Raw genomic sequence first — 15240 nt, forward strand, 5'->3', positions numbered from 1 at the left:
CCTGTAGCTCCCTCTGCTACTCTCGCTCTTCCACTCCTTGCCTGCGCTTCTTTTTTACTTTTTCTCCACCTCTGTCTACCTACCAAATGTCAATCTCGCCCAGGCTGCAGAACCTGCCCTTCGCCCTGACCAACCTCAACCTGAAGGCCATGTGGCTGGCAGAGAACCAGTCCCAGCCCATGCTGAAGTTCCAGACGGAGGACGATGAGAAGACGGGGGAGAAGGTGCTGACCTGCTACCTGCTGCCTCAGCAGCCTTCGCCAAGCCTTGGTGAGCCTTGCTTTCCCCTCAGGGCACGCGTAGGGTGGGCCGTGGGGAACTTCACACCCCTGAGGCCCAAGAGGAAGTCTTTACCCTGTCTGTAACCCCTACATCAGGGCCTGTGGAAGATTGTCAACTGTGCACTGCTAAGTAATTATAGTTCAAGAGCCCAGGTGAAGTTACACCCCATATTGCATATCGCCCAGTTAGCAATATGCAGATGCGTTTGGCTTGCATACACAGGATAGCATTACGTGTGATGTTATAATCAAGGAAAATATAGATGTAAACTGCTACCTTTTTTAATGAATGACGTTTTGACATACATCATGCATTGTGCTATATTGTGACTTCAGTGGTACGTTACTAAGGTAAACTGGACTATAGAGAAGGTAGTTCAGCTGCCATGCTTATGGCCATATTAGTTCAAGAATCTAATGAAGATATATCTTTAAAGCATAACAGTTATTCAGCATCCATATACGCACCATAGCAGTTTGTAGCTAGTTTTAACCAGTAAAATCTCAGTGAGAATATGGTGTACAATATTAGTCATCATGTTATAGATAGTGCTGCTCTGTTTACAGTAAATTCTAGGGCTTAAGAGAATATACGAATATAAGGGCATTAAAAACTGAAAACAGGAAGCACATTTTTATTTAGAGTGGTGAGACTGTATGGAACTAGTTAACTAGCTATATTACCAAGCCAGGTTGCTGAATGGCCTCCACTTGTTTATAACCTTTCTTATGTTCTTACCACCTGCACACTGAGGTTATCATCTTTGTACTTAACGGGGTGCTCAGTTCACTCAGATCAGCCCATTACGCTGTGATGCCTGCGATTATCCAAGTGGTACACTCTCTGCAAACGGGAACAGCTCAACATTTAAAAGCTGCATACTGTTTCATATTTAGATTATTGTAGGATTCAAATCATGATCACAAATAACAGGAATCACGTTCTATTCAGCCAGAAAAAAATGTCAATCAGTTGCTCTTGTTAATTTTGTAGAAGGAGGTTATTGGAAAGTCTGGTACATGCTAAACTTTAACACAGTTATCTGTTTCCACAGTGGCTCGGCCCATACAAATTACAGAAATTTCGAATAGGTCTGTCTACTCTGTCTGTTTCTGTCACAACCTCTCCACTGTGGTGTCGTTGTCATAATATAAGTCTTTGAATATGGAATTACTGGACCATCACATTCAGGATAGCACAGGGATTCATAGCATCACATCCTGCTGTAGTGCTGCTGTGCCAGCTGTCTGCATGCCCATCCTCCTGGGACTTCAGAGCCTGGATCTGGGTGTGTGTTGTGACTGAGGAAGCCTGTTGTTACCCTGCTGTAGTGCTGTTGTGCCCTGAGACAGCTCGTCTGCTGCTGTCTTACAGAGAACCTGCTGCAGAACAGTGTGGACGACAGCTGGACTGACAGCAACCTGAACCGGGTGTCGGTCATCCAGTTCCAGGAGGAGACCAAGCCAGAGGCAGAGGATGAGGACACCGCAGCTGAGCGCAGGGTAGGGGTGCTATTTCAGCACAGACGCATGAGGCTGCCCCATGCCGACCTCTCTGGCGACCCGCTGGAGTGCCAACCTGAAGAGCAGTGTGTAACCCTGAGTGCTGGTGTTGCAGGGGCTGCAGCGCAGGGCCACTCCCCATCCCAGTGAGCTGAAGGTGATGAAGAAGGTGATCGAGGAGAGGAGGAATGAGGGCTTCACCGCCCGGCCAGACGGTGATGACGAGACTCCTGAAAGAGAGGTAGCTGCAGCAGGAGAGGGCCAGCCTGATCTCCAGGCTTTCGTCCCCTTTGAGCACCCAGTTATTGACTGGAGCTGAAAGGGATCTGATAAGGCAGTAACAGCAGTGAGACCTTTAATGTTGACAAATGCAAAAACACTAAGCTGAAAGAAGCTAATAATGACAGAACACTTAAGTGGTTATAGTGACACGTTTACACCTACGCAATGTGGTGATGTGATAAAAAGGTGAACTCAATCTTAGACTGTATAGTCGAATATATGTATGCAGACACATGCACACAGTCACACCAGGGCCACATTTCCCAGAAGCCACTTATCCTACCAGTACGTTTTTGGGCTGTGGGAGGAAACTGGAGCACCCAGAAGAAACCCATGCAAATATGAGGAGAACATAGAAACTCCATGCAGAATGGCCCCAAGGAATGGAACCCAGGACCCCAGGGCTGTGCCACCGTGCAACCTTCTCAAATATATATAGATGTTAATCAAGGGATGTTATGTTAAAATTGTACAAGGCACCAGTCAGGCCTCATTTAGAATATTGTGTACAAATGTGGTCATCACGAGGGATTGGGTTTTGCAGGTTTTTGACTCCTGACTGTTTTCAGGAGAAGCGTCTGAGCGGGCTATCCAGTCAGAGGAGCCAGGACTCCCAGGCTTCCAGTAGCACGGCCTCTGCCAGCTCCCAGGAGGAAAGGCAAGGACAGGCTGGTGCTGTGGGGGTGCCAGGGGAGGAGTCTCCCAAGGGCCAGGCCGAGGAGCAGGAGGAGGAGGGCCTGGGCGACGAGATGGAGGTGGAGTATATTGAGGTGAGCAGGCGGTGGTCTCAGGATCTGGTGCTGGAGGGTATATGATTTTATTGAACTTTTTATTGATTAATCAAAACATTCACTTCATTAAAGGTACAGTTATGCAGAGTACACTTCAGAGCATGCTTACAAGTATTGCAACTTTTCAGTTAATTTGTTTATCTCTGTAATTGAAAGCTCAACAGAAGAAACACTAGAAGACATTCAACCCTCCATGAGTCTGACAGCCCTTCTCTAAAGTAAATTTGGAAGACCAATATATCAGTCCCATTTGGTAAAGGACATTTTATACTTGGTGCTCTTTCAACTTGCTTTGAAGGGAGTCATTTTACATTAAGTAACAAGCAAAACGTTATATAAAAGTTTTTCTTGATAAACGGCACGCTCCAGTTGTGTACAGACAGAATTAATTGAGTGTTTTTAAATGCAGTTAACAGGAAGTTCAGAAATTCACGAACAGAGTGAAAGGTCTGGTCCAGTTTTTTTGTTATGCAGAAACTCACAATGTTGTTCTGTCAGAACAGATGAAATGCTGTGGGTGGAAACATAATTCTCTTTGCAGAGCCTCACAGGAATTTAGAGACTAGACTGTAGTCTTTGAGCAAACTGCCTTTTCCTATAGAGAAGCTGGTTTATACTTTTTAACCTGATTATAGTGAAGAAAAAAGCTTTAGTACGCTGAAATATATTTTCATTCTGAGCTCATCTGTGCCGTTTTTTGTACCAAAAAAGAGTTCTTGGGATGATTTAGTGAGCTTCCACTCAGAACCTATTGCTTTTGTAACTACCTGTGGTGCATTAAGGGCTCAATGCTCCTATTTCCCCTGATTCTTTCAGAATTCATTTCAGCAGCTATCACTCCAATAACAGTTGAGCAAGCATTTTTCCTTTACACCTCTCCCCAAGGATATAAAAATCTCAATTTGCATGAATTCCACTTTATGTAAAAACGTCCCATGGGTCCTGAAATAAAATTTTCAAGCTGCAGAAAGGTTACGATAGATACATAAAGAGCTCTTAGTGTGGTGAGTTCCCTCCATGTTTATTAGTGTAGACTATGCATAATGCATTCATTACCAAGACTCACTTCCACTTTGAGTTTCACTTTGTTTTTACTTATGTCTGGCACCTTTTGTATCATTGTGCTTATTCAGTTAAAATTCAGAGAAACTCATATTGAGATCAGGAAAGCACCCAAGTAATTTTATTTTATGATTTACTGTTTTAGTTTGTGTTTAATTACTGAACGGTTCGCAGTCGGTACAGTGCAGGTTAAGGAAATGTATAGAATATAATGTATTTTTGTATTAATGTTCATGAAAAGGTAATTCTCTTTCTCCAATGTTTCATTTACCGTAGTGTACATATTTAAGGGTTGTTAATTATTCTAATTACAGATTTTTAAATGCTTTTTTCATTAATTGTTATTTCGTTTCTCTCTTCATATATAAAGGGGAAAAGTTTTCTCTCTCAACCTATTGCTCTCTTCATAATTTGCATACTCACACCTTAACTGTTTAAGAAACCCAAGGTAATAAACCCTGGCGGACCTGCAGTTCTGCTCTTCTGTCCCTCCTTCCTTACTGGCCGGCACAACAAGGCAGATAAGGGATCTCTACAAGATCATGAGTGGTATTCCTCTATACTGCATGTGTTTACGCAGTGGCTGAGAAAGGGGCGCTTCTGACTTTTCTAAACTGGAGACTAAGTTTATGCGGGAGAGTGCGTGTACCTAATCAGACACATGTACTGTGTCGCACACTCTGGCAAAGCCATTGCCCACCACCCTTTCACAGAAATCCAGAGGAAGAGAGCTGGCCGCAGGGGTGCTCAACATGGCTCACCCATCTTTTGGTTCTCTCTCTGCAGCCAACAGTGCACTTCGCCGAGGAGCCCATCATCCGGGGGGGCGAGGAGGAAGAGGAGGACAACGAGGACGAGGATGGAGAGAGGAGCGAGGAAGAGGAGGAGAGGCCGGCCTTCCCCATGGAGAAGCAGCGGCTGATTCGAAAGGACACCCCGCACTACAAGAAGCACTTCAAAATCACCAAGCTGCCCAAGCCCGAGGCCGTGGCTGCGCTGCTGCAGGGCCTGAGTGCCGAAGGGCTCCCTCCGGCTGAAGACGGCGAGGGGCCAGAAGTGGTTACGCAGCCCCTGCCAGGAGATGAGCTGGACTGGGGCGAGAGCAGGCTGAGTGACCGGGCCAGTGGATCCTTACAGCCTGTCAAGGTAAGGCACTGCGTCCGGGCTGGCGGCAGCTGGGGTGACAGGAGGGCAAGAGGTTACAACTGTTCCATTCTCTCTCACTACCAGCCTAAACCTCGACTATGTTGGGCTCTGATAGGTTATGGCTTTTGTTTTTACATGCTGCTTATTTACAAGTCAATACACTGTGTATGTGCTGAAGACTCGGATCGCTCAACTCCCAAAATAAGATTCTAGATGTTGGAATTAGAGTGCTCTAGGAGAAGAAGAATTCACAAACTAGTCGAACTGCAGTGAAATTAATGTTTAGCCTAGTTTTAGAGCTGATGTGTTAGTTTTGTGTTCATTAAAATGAGCATTAACAGCCTTCCTCTTCCTGTAGACAGATTAGCAATTTCTCTTGACTACAGTAGCTCATCCAGTTTTCTTCAGTGGTCATGAGGCTTCATCAGCAACATCCTTAGCAGACAGACAGCAGAGCACCATGATTGCCCACAATGTGGCTGTAACCCTTGTGAACCCTTGGTCTTCTGGCCAGCAATCAGATTTTAATGAAGGGTCCCAGTCATCACTATCCACTTCACAGCTCTAATCTGCATGCCTAGCTTGTGCACATTATCTGAAGTTGGTGTGATCAACACTGAAGGCTGTTTCCATATGGTCTCTTTACAAGTGGAATGGATAACCCCCCCCCGCTATCCGCTGCCTGCCTTACCTAGCGGCCTCTAAAGGAAGGAAAAATAAACAGAATATAATAAGTAAATCCCGCATTAGTGTCAATCAACCCTTCGTCACCATTCTGAAGTCTGTCATTTTGTCCTGCTCATGGTCCACTAACGGTTTACAGGAGCCCAGAGGTATGGCAGGTGAATTCAGTTCCGGGTGCTTGTGGCCACATTTACAGATGAACATCTACTCTTCCTCACTCACTCTCACTCACACACACTCACACGTGAGTGGACCTCGCTCACACAGCCCGGCCAGGCGCAGGACACAGGATATCCATTATCGACAGTTCAACTTGGCACCAGGCTGTCTGGCTTTCTCCTGCCCCTCATCTGGAAGTGTGCTGCCCTGCTGGAGTGCCTGTCCTACCCAAGCCGTCAGCCTGCCACTGCTGCTAGTGCACCCCTGACCAAGCCATGCCCCCGTGTGTCACTGGGGCAGGTACAGCTGTCGAAATTGCTGTCAGACTGGTGCAGTGATGCTTCAAACAGAAGAAATTCATTACTTGTTCTGCTAGTTTCCCCACATAGTTTGGCGCCTGCACCCCTTTGACATCCACACTGGCACCAGACGCATATTGGCTCTCAGTCCCTGGCCCTTGCCTGCGCACGCTGGGGGCCACATTTCTTCTTTCTGGTTGATGACATGTTGAGTAAATTTTTGATCTACCTGCTCCCTCTCCCGTGGGCACAGCCTTTTGGGAATAATTCCTTACTCCTAGGCTCAGTTGTCGAATGCGTTTTGCTTTTGCGTTATTTTTTTTTGAGAATGTGTTGATTTTATTAATAATTAAATAAAATGGCAATCTTATTTTTTTAACTGAAGGATTCTTAACGTGGGCTACAAACGCAGGCAAACCCCAGGATTCCCTGGTCTCACCCTCACTTCTCTTCTGTTCTGGCTGGGTTTAGCACTCGTTCGGCCATCGCTGATGCAACACCAGGGCTTCAGCTGGGTCCTCTCTGTACTCTGACTGCAGAATGCTCTCCTTAGCTCACGTGTGAATACATGATTCTTCATCAATGTATCAGCAGTCGTTTGCTGTCAGAAAGCAAAGTTGAGGCTTTGGTTATTAAAGGTAGTTGCAGCCAATGGTGTATAAGTTCATTTAATTTCCATTGAATAGTGATGAACTGTCCTAAGATGATTCATTGTCATTGAGCAATAGAAAATCCGTGTCATTGAGCAATAAGGTAAGGATAGGTCTTTGGCTTTAAGGTTAAGTCTTATCTGAATGGAAAGCTAGCTGGAGAAATCACTCCCAATGTTTTTCTTTGCCAAAGGTAAAGGGATGTCCAGAGCAGAGTTAGTGATTTTTTTACTATGGCACAATAAAAAAGTGAAATTACAAAAAGAACCATAGAATATAATTTTAATTTCTGCCAGCACAAACAATCAGAGCAGACACGCAGAATTACTTTACAAAACAGTAATAACCTCACTTGTCTGGATTCAGAAAACTTTCATTTTAAACATGGAAGTTCTGAACATGTCAACATCTGTTTATTCCATAAGTTTAAATGGAAAGGTGTTTCACTCTGCCATGTTCCTAGGTTCCCCGTTGCTGCAATGCATTCATCAAGCATGGGGCATTTCAAAATGATCATCAGGACCCCAGCAGCTGGCTTCACTTACTATTTAAAGCTGATTATTTTGTGATTGTACAGGAATCACAAACTGAATCATGTAATGGAAGTGAAAAGACCTGCCTAGATAATGGCCTTTGAGTTGAAACGTGAAGCATGCTGGCGCCCTGCTTTCAGGGGAGCAGCGTGGGAGGGAGTTCGGCGGCAGAGCTGTGTCTGAGCTGAGCCCTGGTGTTGCAGTGGGGGCGGTGTCCGAGCAGGGATGGCGAAGAAGGATTGAGCAGTGGTGGGCTGGGGACCCAGGGGCTGCTGCTCACCTGAGTGTGCAAGTGGCTGTGCTGGCTTGTGTGGGTTTGTGTACCATTGCATCGGTGTGTGATTGGACTGGGATGTGTGGCTTTACTGAGGAGTGTCTGTGTGGTGAGTAGGGGTGCACTGGGTGTTTGTGATATTGAGGTGAGGTGTGTGGCAGAGGTGGAAATGACCAAATGAGATATTCAGACCACTGCAAAGGACAGAGGAGGGGAGTAAAATCAGTCAGAAACACCCATGTTGGTCATATGCGATAGAGTCTGGTTTCTAAAAGATTTTGTAGACAGGTTTTAAAAAGAAGAATTACAGTTTTTAGAAATGTGAATTCCCGTGTCCATCAAACAAGTAGATGAGGTGTGTTTTTCTTTCATTGTTGTTTTTTTCTCCTGTTAGTTCTGTGCTAAACACGGCTAATCCTGAAGATCTGCACTGGTGTTGCTTTTGATTTCTCCTGACCTCACGTTTATTTGTTGGAATTGATTATCTGGTAAATTGAGCATCAATGTAATGGTTGTTTCTGAGCAATAAGCAGATGGTGCTTTAAGCCTTCTGGTTCTTTGTCATCTAGGGCCAGAATTTGCTGACTGGAAGAAACTCACTCACTCAGAAAACGTGGCAGGTGCCAATTAACAACGTAGACAGTTGTTCTTTTGTGAAGAGCCCACTGGTTACCCTGTTCAAGGTGTTTTTCCTGTGGTCATCAGAGGTGCTTTCAGCAACAGGCCAAGCCTAACCTGAGGGACACGATGCCTTCTGATCATTGTTTTAGCTGAACTGATGTAGTTGAAATAATCATCAGCCTGTATACCTACTGATCACAGTAATGTTTCAACTTATTGTATCTTTGTCCTTATTTGAGCAGTTGAGGCATTTGTGCCACAGGGCACTGTAAATTAGTTTTGAAGAAAAAAATGAAAACGTTTGTCCTGTTACTTTAGCAAATGGCATCTGTAATTTATTAGTTTCTAAGAGTGCAAGTGATTAAGGATACTAGCTAATCACAGTTGGAGGAGGCTCTTAAAGACCCGAAGTACTGAGACCCTCTCGGTTAAATGGATTTTTTATCTTCAGTCTTCCTTTTTTAGGGAACAACTGATTTAACCCTGACACCTGTTTCCTGTGAGAGCAGGGTCAATGACTATTTTTTGAAGGCTGGAGGGAGCTTTAACATCTGAATTCCTTTCTGTGTTCTGCACCTCACCATCCTCTTTCTGGGAGTTTCTGACAGGGCAGCTCCGTTTAGCCAAACATCGTGTGGTCTGCCCTCTCTACGCCATGGGTCTGAAGTTTCCGCCTCTGCCCCGGTTTGCATCTTCATCAGGAAGGCTGGGACACTGCTGGTGCTGTGCTCAGTTACAACCGCAGGGAGACACCTCTGGGAAAGTCTTTCATTTCAACACGGTGCTACCAAAGCTTCTGGGAGTCACCAGCAACCTTTACTCTCACAGACTCACTCAAACGTCTTACAATTCCAAGCTGAAATGACTCGCTTTCCAGTGCCATGTGATTGTAATTGATTACACCACCCTCATGTGCTGTGCCCTGTGTGTCTGTCAGTTGTTCTGTATGCTTGTCTGTGTGGTGGTTTGGCAGTCTGTTGGTGTTTGGTGCGGTGAGCGTGTTGTTGGGGTTTTTTTTTTGGCTCCACTAATCCGCATGCTTCTCGCTGGTTCCTGTCCTAACAGGGGGTGTCATTTGATCAAGTCAATAATCTGCTGATTGAGCCTGCTCGAATTGAGGAGGAAGAGGTCTGTACCTACTCTCTTTCCCATTCGCTTTCCCTCAGTCTTGCTCTCTCTCACTCAACCTGTTAGCTCACCCTCTCTCACAAGAACACAGATCCACCATTAACCCAAGCCAATCGCCAGAAAAGCCAAGTTTGCAATGGTCAAAGCAGTGCAACCTGTCTGGAGGAAGAAACAAAAAGAGGAATCCAGTTTCAGTACATTTTACATTGCATCTTGTTTTTCCTATTAAGTCAGTCCTGTACACTCCAGGTATCTTATAAGTGCTTGAGCTTATCCCAGCTGTTAAAACTACAGTTTACTATAGTCTAACATGATTGGAGCCTGCAGTGTTCTGATAACATCTGTGGTAATTGCAACTGTCCAGCTATGGTTATGAAACACAGGTTCCACCCAAATCTCCACAGAGGAAAATAATCAGTAGATCATGTAATTCCTCCAGGCGCTGAATCTCTGATTGTGGGGCTGGAGTTCCTATTGTTGCTCCTTTGCCAGTAGGTTCCACTGCACTCTTTCTTGTCCTCTCTCCTTCCTCTACCTCTCCATCCCCCTTTTCTTCGCTCATGCTCTGTATGCTGTTCTGCTGGGGTCACTCAGTGTTGACCCACAACACACAGTGCTGAGCACCAGTCATGTGACAGGGACTTGCAGCGCTGCCACAGGTACTGAAAAGAGGCTGAGGCAGCAGAAAACTGGTTTATCTTTCAGATAAGAGAACAGCATCATTCTAAGGATCATAGGCTGTTGTATTTAGACTGTGGCAGGGAGAGGACTGGAAGAAACCTTCACTTAACCTTTGTGATTTGTACACTGAGCTATTTTGTCTCCCTTGTTTTCTCTAATTGCTCTAAATAAAACTGTAGCCTCTTTAAGTGAAGTTAAAACTTCTTGGATGAACATGGAGACCATCCTAAAGTGACAGCAGGTTCAGAGCATAGAGGAAGTAAAGATTATAGAGAAGTTTATAGCTCCAATTTAGTTTTATTCTGCTCTTCTGAGTATTTGCGTTTGCTGATAATACAGTATTACATTTGATGCAGTAAAGGTCTGGCCTTTTTAGTGCTAGAATATTTTGTTGCCAGATACTGTACCTTTATTTGAAATATATTTGCCTCACTTATGCTGAAAAATGTATTTCAATTCCAATAAATACAATTGGACAATTTTCTGATGGAACTGCACAGTGTTCTGTTTCTAGTTTTTGCTTTTGCTAAACTGTTTGCATTCACTCTGTTCTTTCACGTTTTCTGATCCCAAAAACAGATATATCTGTAAGCCGCCTGCAATACATTCCTGTATTCCCTGGACACTGGACACAAGCCAAGAACTGAAATTTGTCTCATACGTGACAATTTGTATTACAGTTTGTGGTTTCTAGCAAACTTAGTTAAAAAGGTTTCTTTAGTCTTAACAGTGGTTTCTGGCAGTAGTCCTGCCTTTAAATAATTTGGTGTCCAGCATACTCTAACATACTCTAACAGTAATAAAAATTATTACTAGTATTAATGCCAGAACTGTGTATAATGTTAAACTGTGTTATGGAAAAGCAAGGAGCTCTAAGTAACAGGCAAAAGAGGCCATTGCAATGCAGACTTAATGGAGATGAGTTCCCAATGATCCTAAGGCTTGATATATGAAGGCAACATAGGGTTACCGGTAACAGCTCCAATACTATAGTCCACAAATCATAACTGATTTAAAGCATTTTATAGAGAAAAACAGTAACAGTAGTTATTAGTAGCATTCACACTTACTCATTGCCTGGATATTTTTGGCACTTTTATTGCACTCTTGTTTGAGACAAGTTGGGTCCAAAGCGTTTTAAGAGTGCAAATAATATGGAAACAAAAAATCCAAACAAAGAACATTGGCAACTTTATACTCTAATTTTTTTGTGCTAAACATGCAAATAATAATCAATACATTTTCTCTCGGTTATTTCAACTTTAATATGGATTTTCTTTATTTTGCTTGCATTTTAAACATTTTGTAGATTTTTTCATTATTTGAAACAAATAATGCACCAAAACAATATGCCTTTAATGAGCAGCTTGAGATGGTGAAGAGGTGTTTTAGTTGTGTCTGCAGCACAAGAAGGTGTTCAGATGTTCAGAGCGTGTCCTGTTAGACACAGGAACCTACCTTCACTTGTTACCACTGTTGACTCTGCTTAGTGTGATATGTCAGGAACCCATGTTTAAAGATGTTAACTCACGCACTGCTGAAACATACATGGGAATCCTTATGAGTCTATTCTTTGAATAACATTTTATAGAGAGAAGGGTTTGAACTGGCTACAGCTTGTGCAAGGGCTAGGAGGCTGGGTGGTAACCATTGTTAGGATATTTATATAGTATTCTTTGTTCATCATATCCAACTAATTCACCACGTTCATAGGCATATAAAGTTTGTTTTTTAGCCAAAGTAGAAACATCCTGAAGAACAGAACTTGCAAACCCTGGAGAAGATTGACAGTTTTAAAAAAAATGTCAGTTGAGTGGTTTTTATATCTCAGCTCAGAGCCCCAAACCCTGTGACCACACACGGGAGAATGAGGAAGTATAGGCAGAGTGTCCTGACCTGTCCACCATTGAGCCTCTTGTCTTTTAACACATCCAACAGAGCCCCCTGCTGGAAGCACAACTCCAACTGGGGGAGAGATGCATGCCTGCAAGAGCTAGGCATCTCTGAGAGAGACTGCTCAAGTAATCCCACCCTGCACAGCTGTTTGATTGCCACCGCTTTAGGCATCCCAGTCCCAGTCAGTCCCGGGTGACGTGACTCAGGCTCAAATGTGCGATCCGGCAAGCCGGAGGCTTGGGAGGCTCTGGGGTGCTTTTGTCCAAAGCACAGTCACCAGAAATGGAAGAAAATTGAGGGGCCCACCATTGGAGAAACAAGTTCTAGCCCAGTTTGCATGTGTTGAGAGAATTCCCATGTCACGCTGCTAATGCTCACTCACAACCCATGGAAGGGCAGGGATTATTACACGGGGCCACAGGGCTGTAAAGAAAAGGCTTTTTAAAGTTAATGAACGTCAGTCTCTAATATGTGGTAGATGTGATTGTCCTTTGTTACCTTTTATCCAGTGTGGAAGAAAGAGGTGTCTTATAAATGTTCTCTGTGTAGATAACATCTTGTCTCTGAGAACAGGTTTCCTGTGACACCCATCACAGAGCACCCCTCTGGTAATTTAAGGAAGGTCCACACAGGAATTGGACAGGTTTTTGCTTATAAAGCAGATAATTCAGTTTTAAGTCTTAATAGAAAAATATGTACTTTTAGACTGAGTTGATGCCTAAACTTATATTAATTTCTTAATTCAGATGAATAAAATAATTGATGCTGCTTATGTGAGAGGCCTATCTACTGTTCATGCTCATTTTGCTATTTCTTCTTGATCTGATCTAGGGTTCTATCAAGCTGCTTTGACAAAAGTAAATAAGCATCTCCAGTATAGGCAGTGTAACTCACTAAATACAAATCAAAAGAAGTGCCACGAAGCAATTGCATCTTTTCTGCTTCCTTTATTTGTATCCCCCTTCTCCTGACACTGCTCTGTTTTTTAGGAGTTTCTTTCTAGTGTCATGCATACTAGGGACAATCTCTTGTTTAGGACTTCTGAAAGGGATCCAGTCAGTAAAGCAGGTTGGATAGGGGGAGTTACTTTCTTCATTCATTCAGATTTTATTTCATTTTGCACACATTTGCACACACCCTGTTTATATTTAAAGTCAAACGAAGGTTTTTGACTTTGGTCAAAAGTTCAGACTTTGGTTTTTCACTGACCTAATTGATAAGAGATCAGGGCACGGGGTCAGTCCTGCAGCAGAGGAGTATGACCTCTTGTAGTAGTTACACAGTGTCCTGAGGAAATGACAGGTTAAGCCTATTCAGGCAATCCTAATAATAGCCTGGAGTCACATGTCTGCAGCAGTAAAAGCTCCTAGCAGCACGCTATCTTGATAAATAAGCCTGTAGCCCTCACAGCCTTTATAGCTCATGTCCTTCCTGTCAAGGATCAGAACGTTTTTTTGCCATCTGACAGAGGAATCTTGTCACTTATATATTTAATTCCCAACTGGCTATGCAGTGTATTTTTGACGGCGTGTTTTGAAAACAAAGCAGGTACTGATGATTTGTGTATACAGACAGCTGAATTTGTACAGAACTTAATTAAGGATCTTACCATGACCTGTTTTCTTTCTCAATATGAAACGAAGCAGTGTAGCAGTTTATTCAGACTGTATTCCTAGGAAAGGTGGTGCATGTCCCTTGTAAAGCTTTTAATTTGAGTCTGTAGGATTAAAGTCACATCTGGAGAGATCTTCTGCAAAGTGAACGGAATAGAATATTTGATTACTGTGACTGAACCAGGGGATAAAGAATTCAGCGAGCAGTTGAGCATCAAGAATTATGTCCTAAGTGCGATTATGTGCCATGTCACCCTGTGAAAGATATATATGTTCCTGATTTTGGAAGAGTAGATTAATTCTGGGAGCAATCAACTTATTTCAGTCTGAGGTTTTACTCAATAGAAGAAGAGTGTAAAGCCTGTGTAGTGATGTGTACCTCAGCTAGTTAGAGACCTGAGCGTCCCCAGCTTTTACTCTCCAACTAATCTTTCCCACTCATTTCCTTTCATGTCCATTATGCATGGCCTGCTGGCAGTAACATTCAATCCAACTCAATCTGATTGTTTGGTAAAACAGGGGTGCAGTTATTTGGATTATTTTATTATATATCATAAGACAAACACAGCCCCAGTACTAGGTGTGTATTTTCCTTGTTATATATACAATATATATTTAAATTGTGCAAATCTGTGTTTTGTTGTTATTGTTGTTATTCTAGGTTCTCTTTTCATCTCCTCAAAATTGAAGGTGGTAGAACTTCACAAGCTGTTTGGCATCAGGGAAAAATGCTTTCTTGGCTGCAGTTCAATCAATATCGCAGGGTGTACATTAATTAAAAGACACTTTGAAAAATATACTAGGAGATGCAGCTTAGAGTTTTCTAAGTTGTTTTTTTATCAGAGCAGCATCAGAGGAGAATTGAAAGATGTGTTGCCAGTGGTCATTGTCCACATTGCCCCAGATTTGCTTTTCGCTCTGCATAGTGCTGATTGAATTGAGAACCTAGCCATGTAGCTGTCTGGCCATCACGGGCACAGCTTCGTTTTCTCTGGTGAATCTTTTAAGGAAGTTTCACAGACTAAACTCAACACAGCTTCTGTAGTTTACTGTATATCAGTTAAACGCAGCAGCAGTTAGTACCAGAATGGATGTATTTTTATCATGTTGCTCTTGAGTACTGTTTACTTCAGCTCTTATTTCTCAGCTTTGTTTTTTGGAGTTTTAGTGATGGGGATCTGTGATACTTCTTTCAGTTAAACCACCTCGTTCTAACCCTGCGTCTTGTCCTTTTCCTGCTGCGTTTAACCCCTGTGTTCATCTTCCAGCTGACGCTAACTATCCTGCGGCAGACTGGGGGCTTGGGGATCAGTATTGCAGGGGGGAAAGGCTCCACACCCTACAAGGGGGATGACGAGGTAAGGGGAGCTCAGGAGGCTAGTGTCTACACCTTCTGGTCTAGCAGAGCACTTTTGTGCTTTCTCCCTACGTGAGAGAGAATCCCATGGCCTTGTACTACTGACTGAGAGTCATGTCTGCTGTGTTTTGAACACAAGTCATTCAGTATTTAAGCCAACAGTAAATTTTAAGTGTAAGACATTGAAGCATTAGCTGCTTTTGACATAATACAAACAGAATGTACAGGGGATGAAGATAACTGTGCAGGGTTATTTCATGCAAACGTCAGCTGCACTCAG

The 15240-nt window shown here is 43.4% G+C and overlaps 1 protein-coding gene across 22 annotated transcripts in view; it reads left to right on the forward strand.

Moving 5' to 3' along the window:
• The window catches only part of scrib (scribble planar cell polarity protein), a 128471-nt gene that overhangs the window by 63218 nt on the left and 50013 nt on the right, over positions 1-15240 (forward strand). For 20 of the 22 annotated variants that reach the window (XM_088643259.1, XM_088643264.1, XM_088643267.1 and 17 more), the window contains exons 11-17: positions 104-270; positions 1657-1784; positions 1900-2025; positions 2636-2836; positions 4706-5065; positions 9351-9413; positions 14872-14961. In XM_088643259.1, coding sequence (XP_088499385.1) covers positions 104-270; positions 1657-1784; positions 1900-2025; positions 2636-2836; positions 4706-5065; positions 9351-9413; positions 14872-14961 — 1135 coding nt within the window. The remainder of the gene's footprint in view (positions 1-103; positions 271-1656; positions 1785-1899; positions 2026-2635; positions 2837-4705; positions 5066-9350; positions 9414-14871; positions 14962-15240) is intronic. The other 2 variants (XM_088643263.1, XM_088643269.1) reach the window with 2 other exon arrangements.

This window comes from Lepisosteus platostomus, chromosome 8 (assembly GCF_059453375.1).
Source record: "Lepisosteus platostomus isolate fLepPlt1 chromosome 8, fLepPlt1.hap1, whole genome shotgun sequence".
In the NCBI taxonomy this organism is placed as follows: Eukaryota; Metazoa; Chordata; class Actinopteri; order Semionotiformes; family Lepisosteidae; genus Lepisosteus; species Lepisosteus platostomus.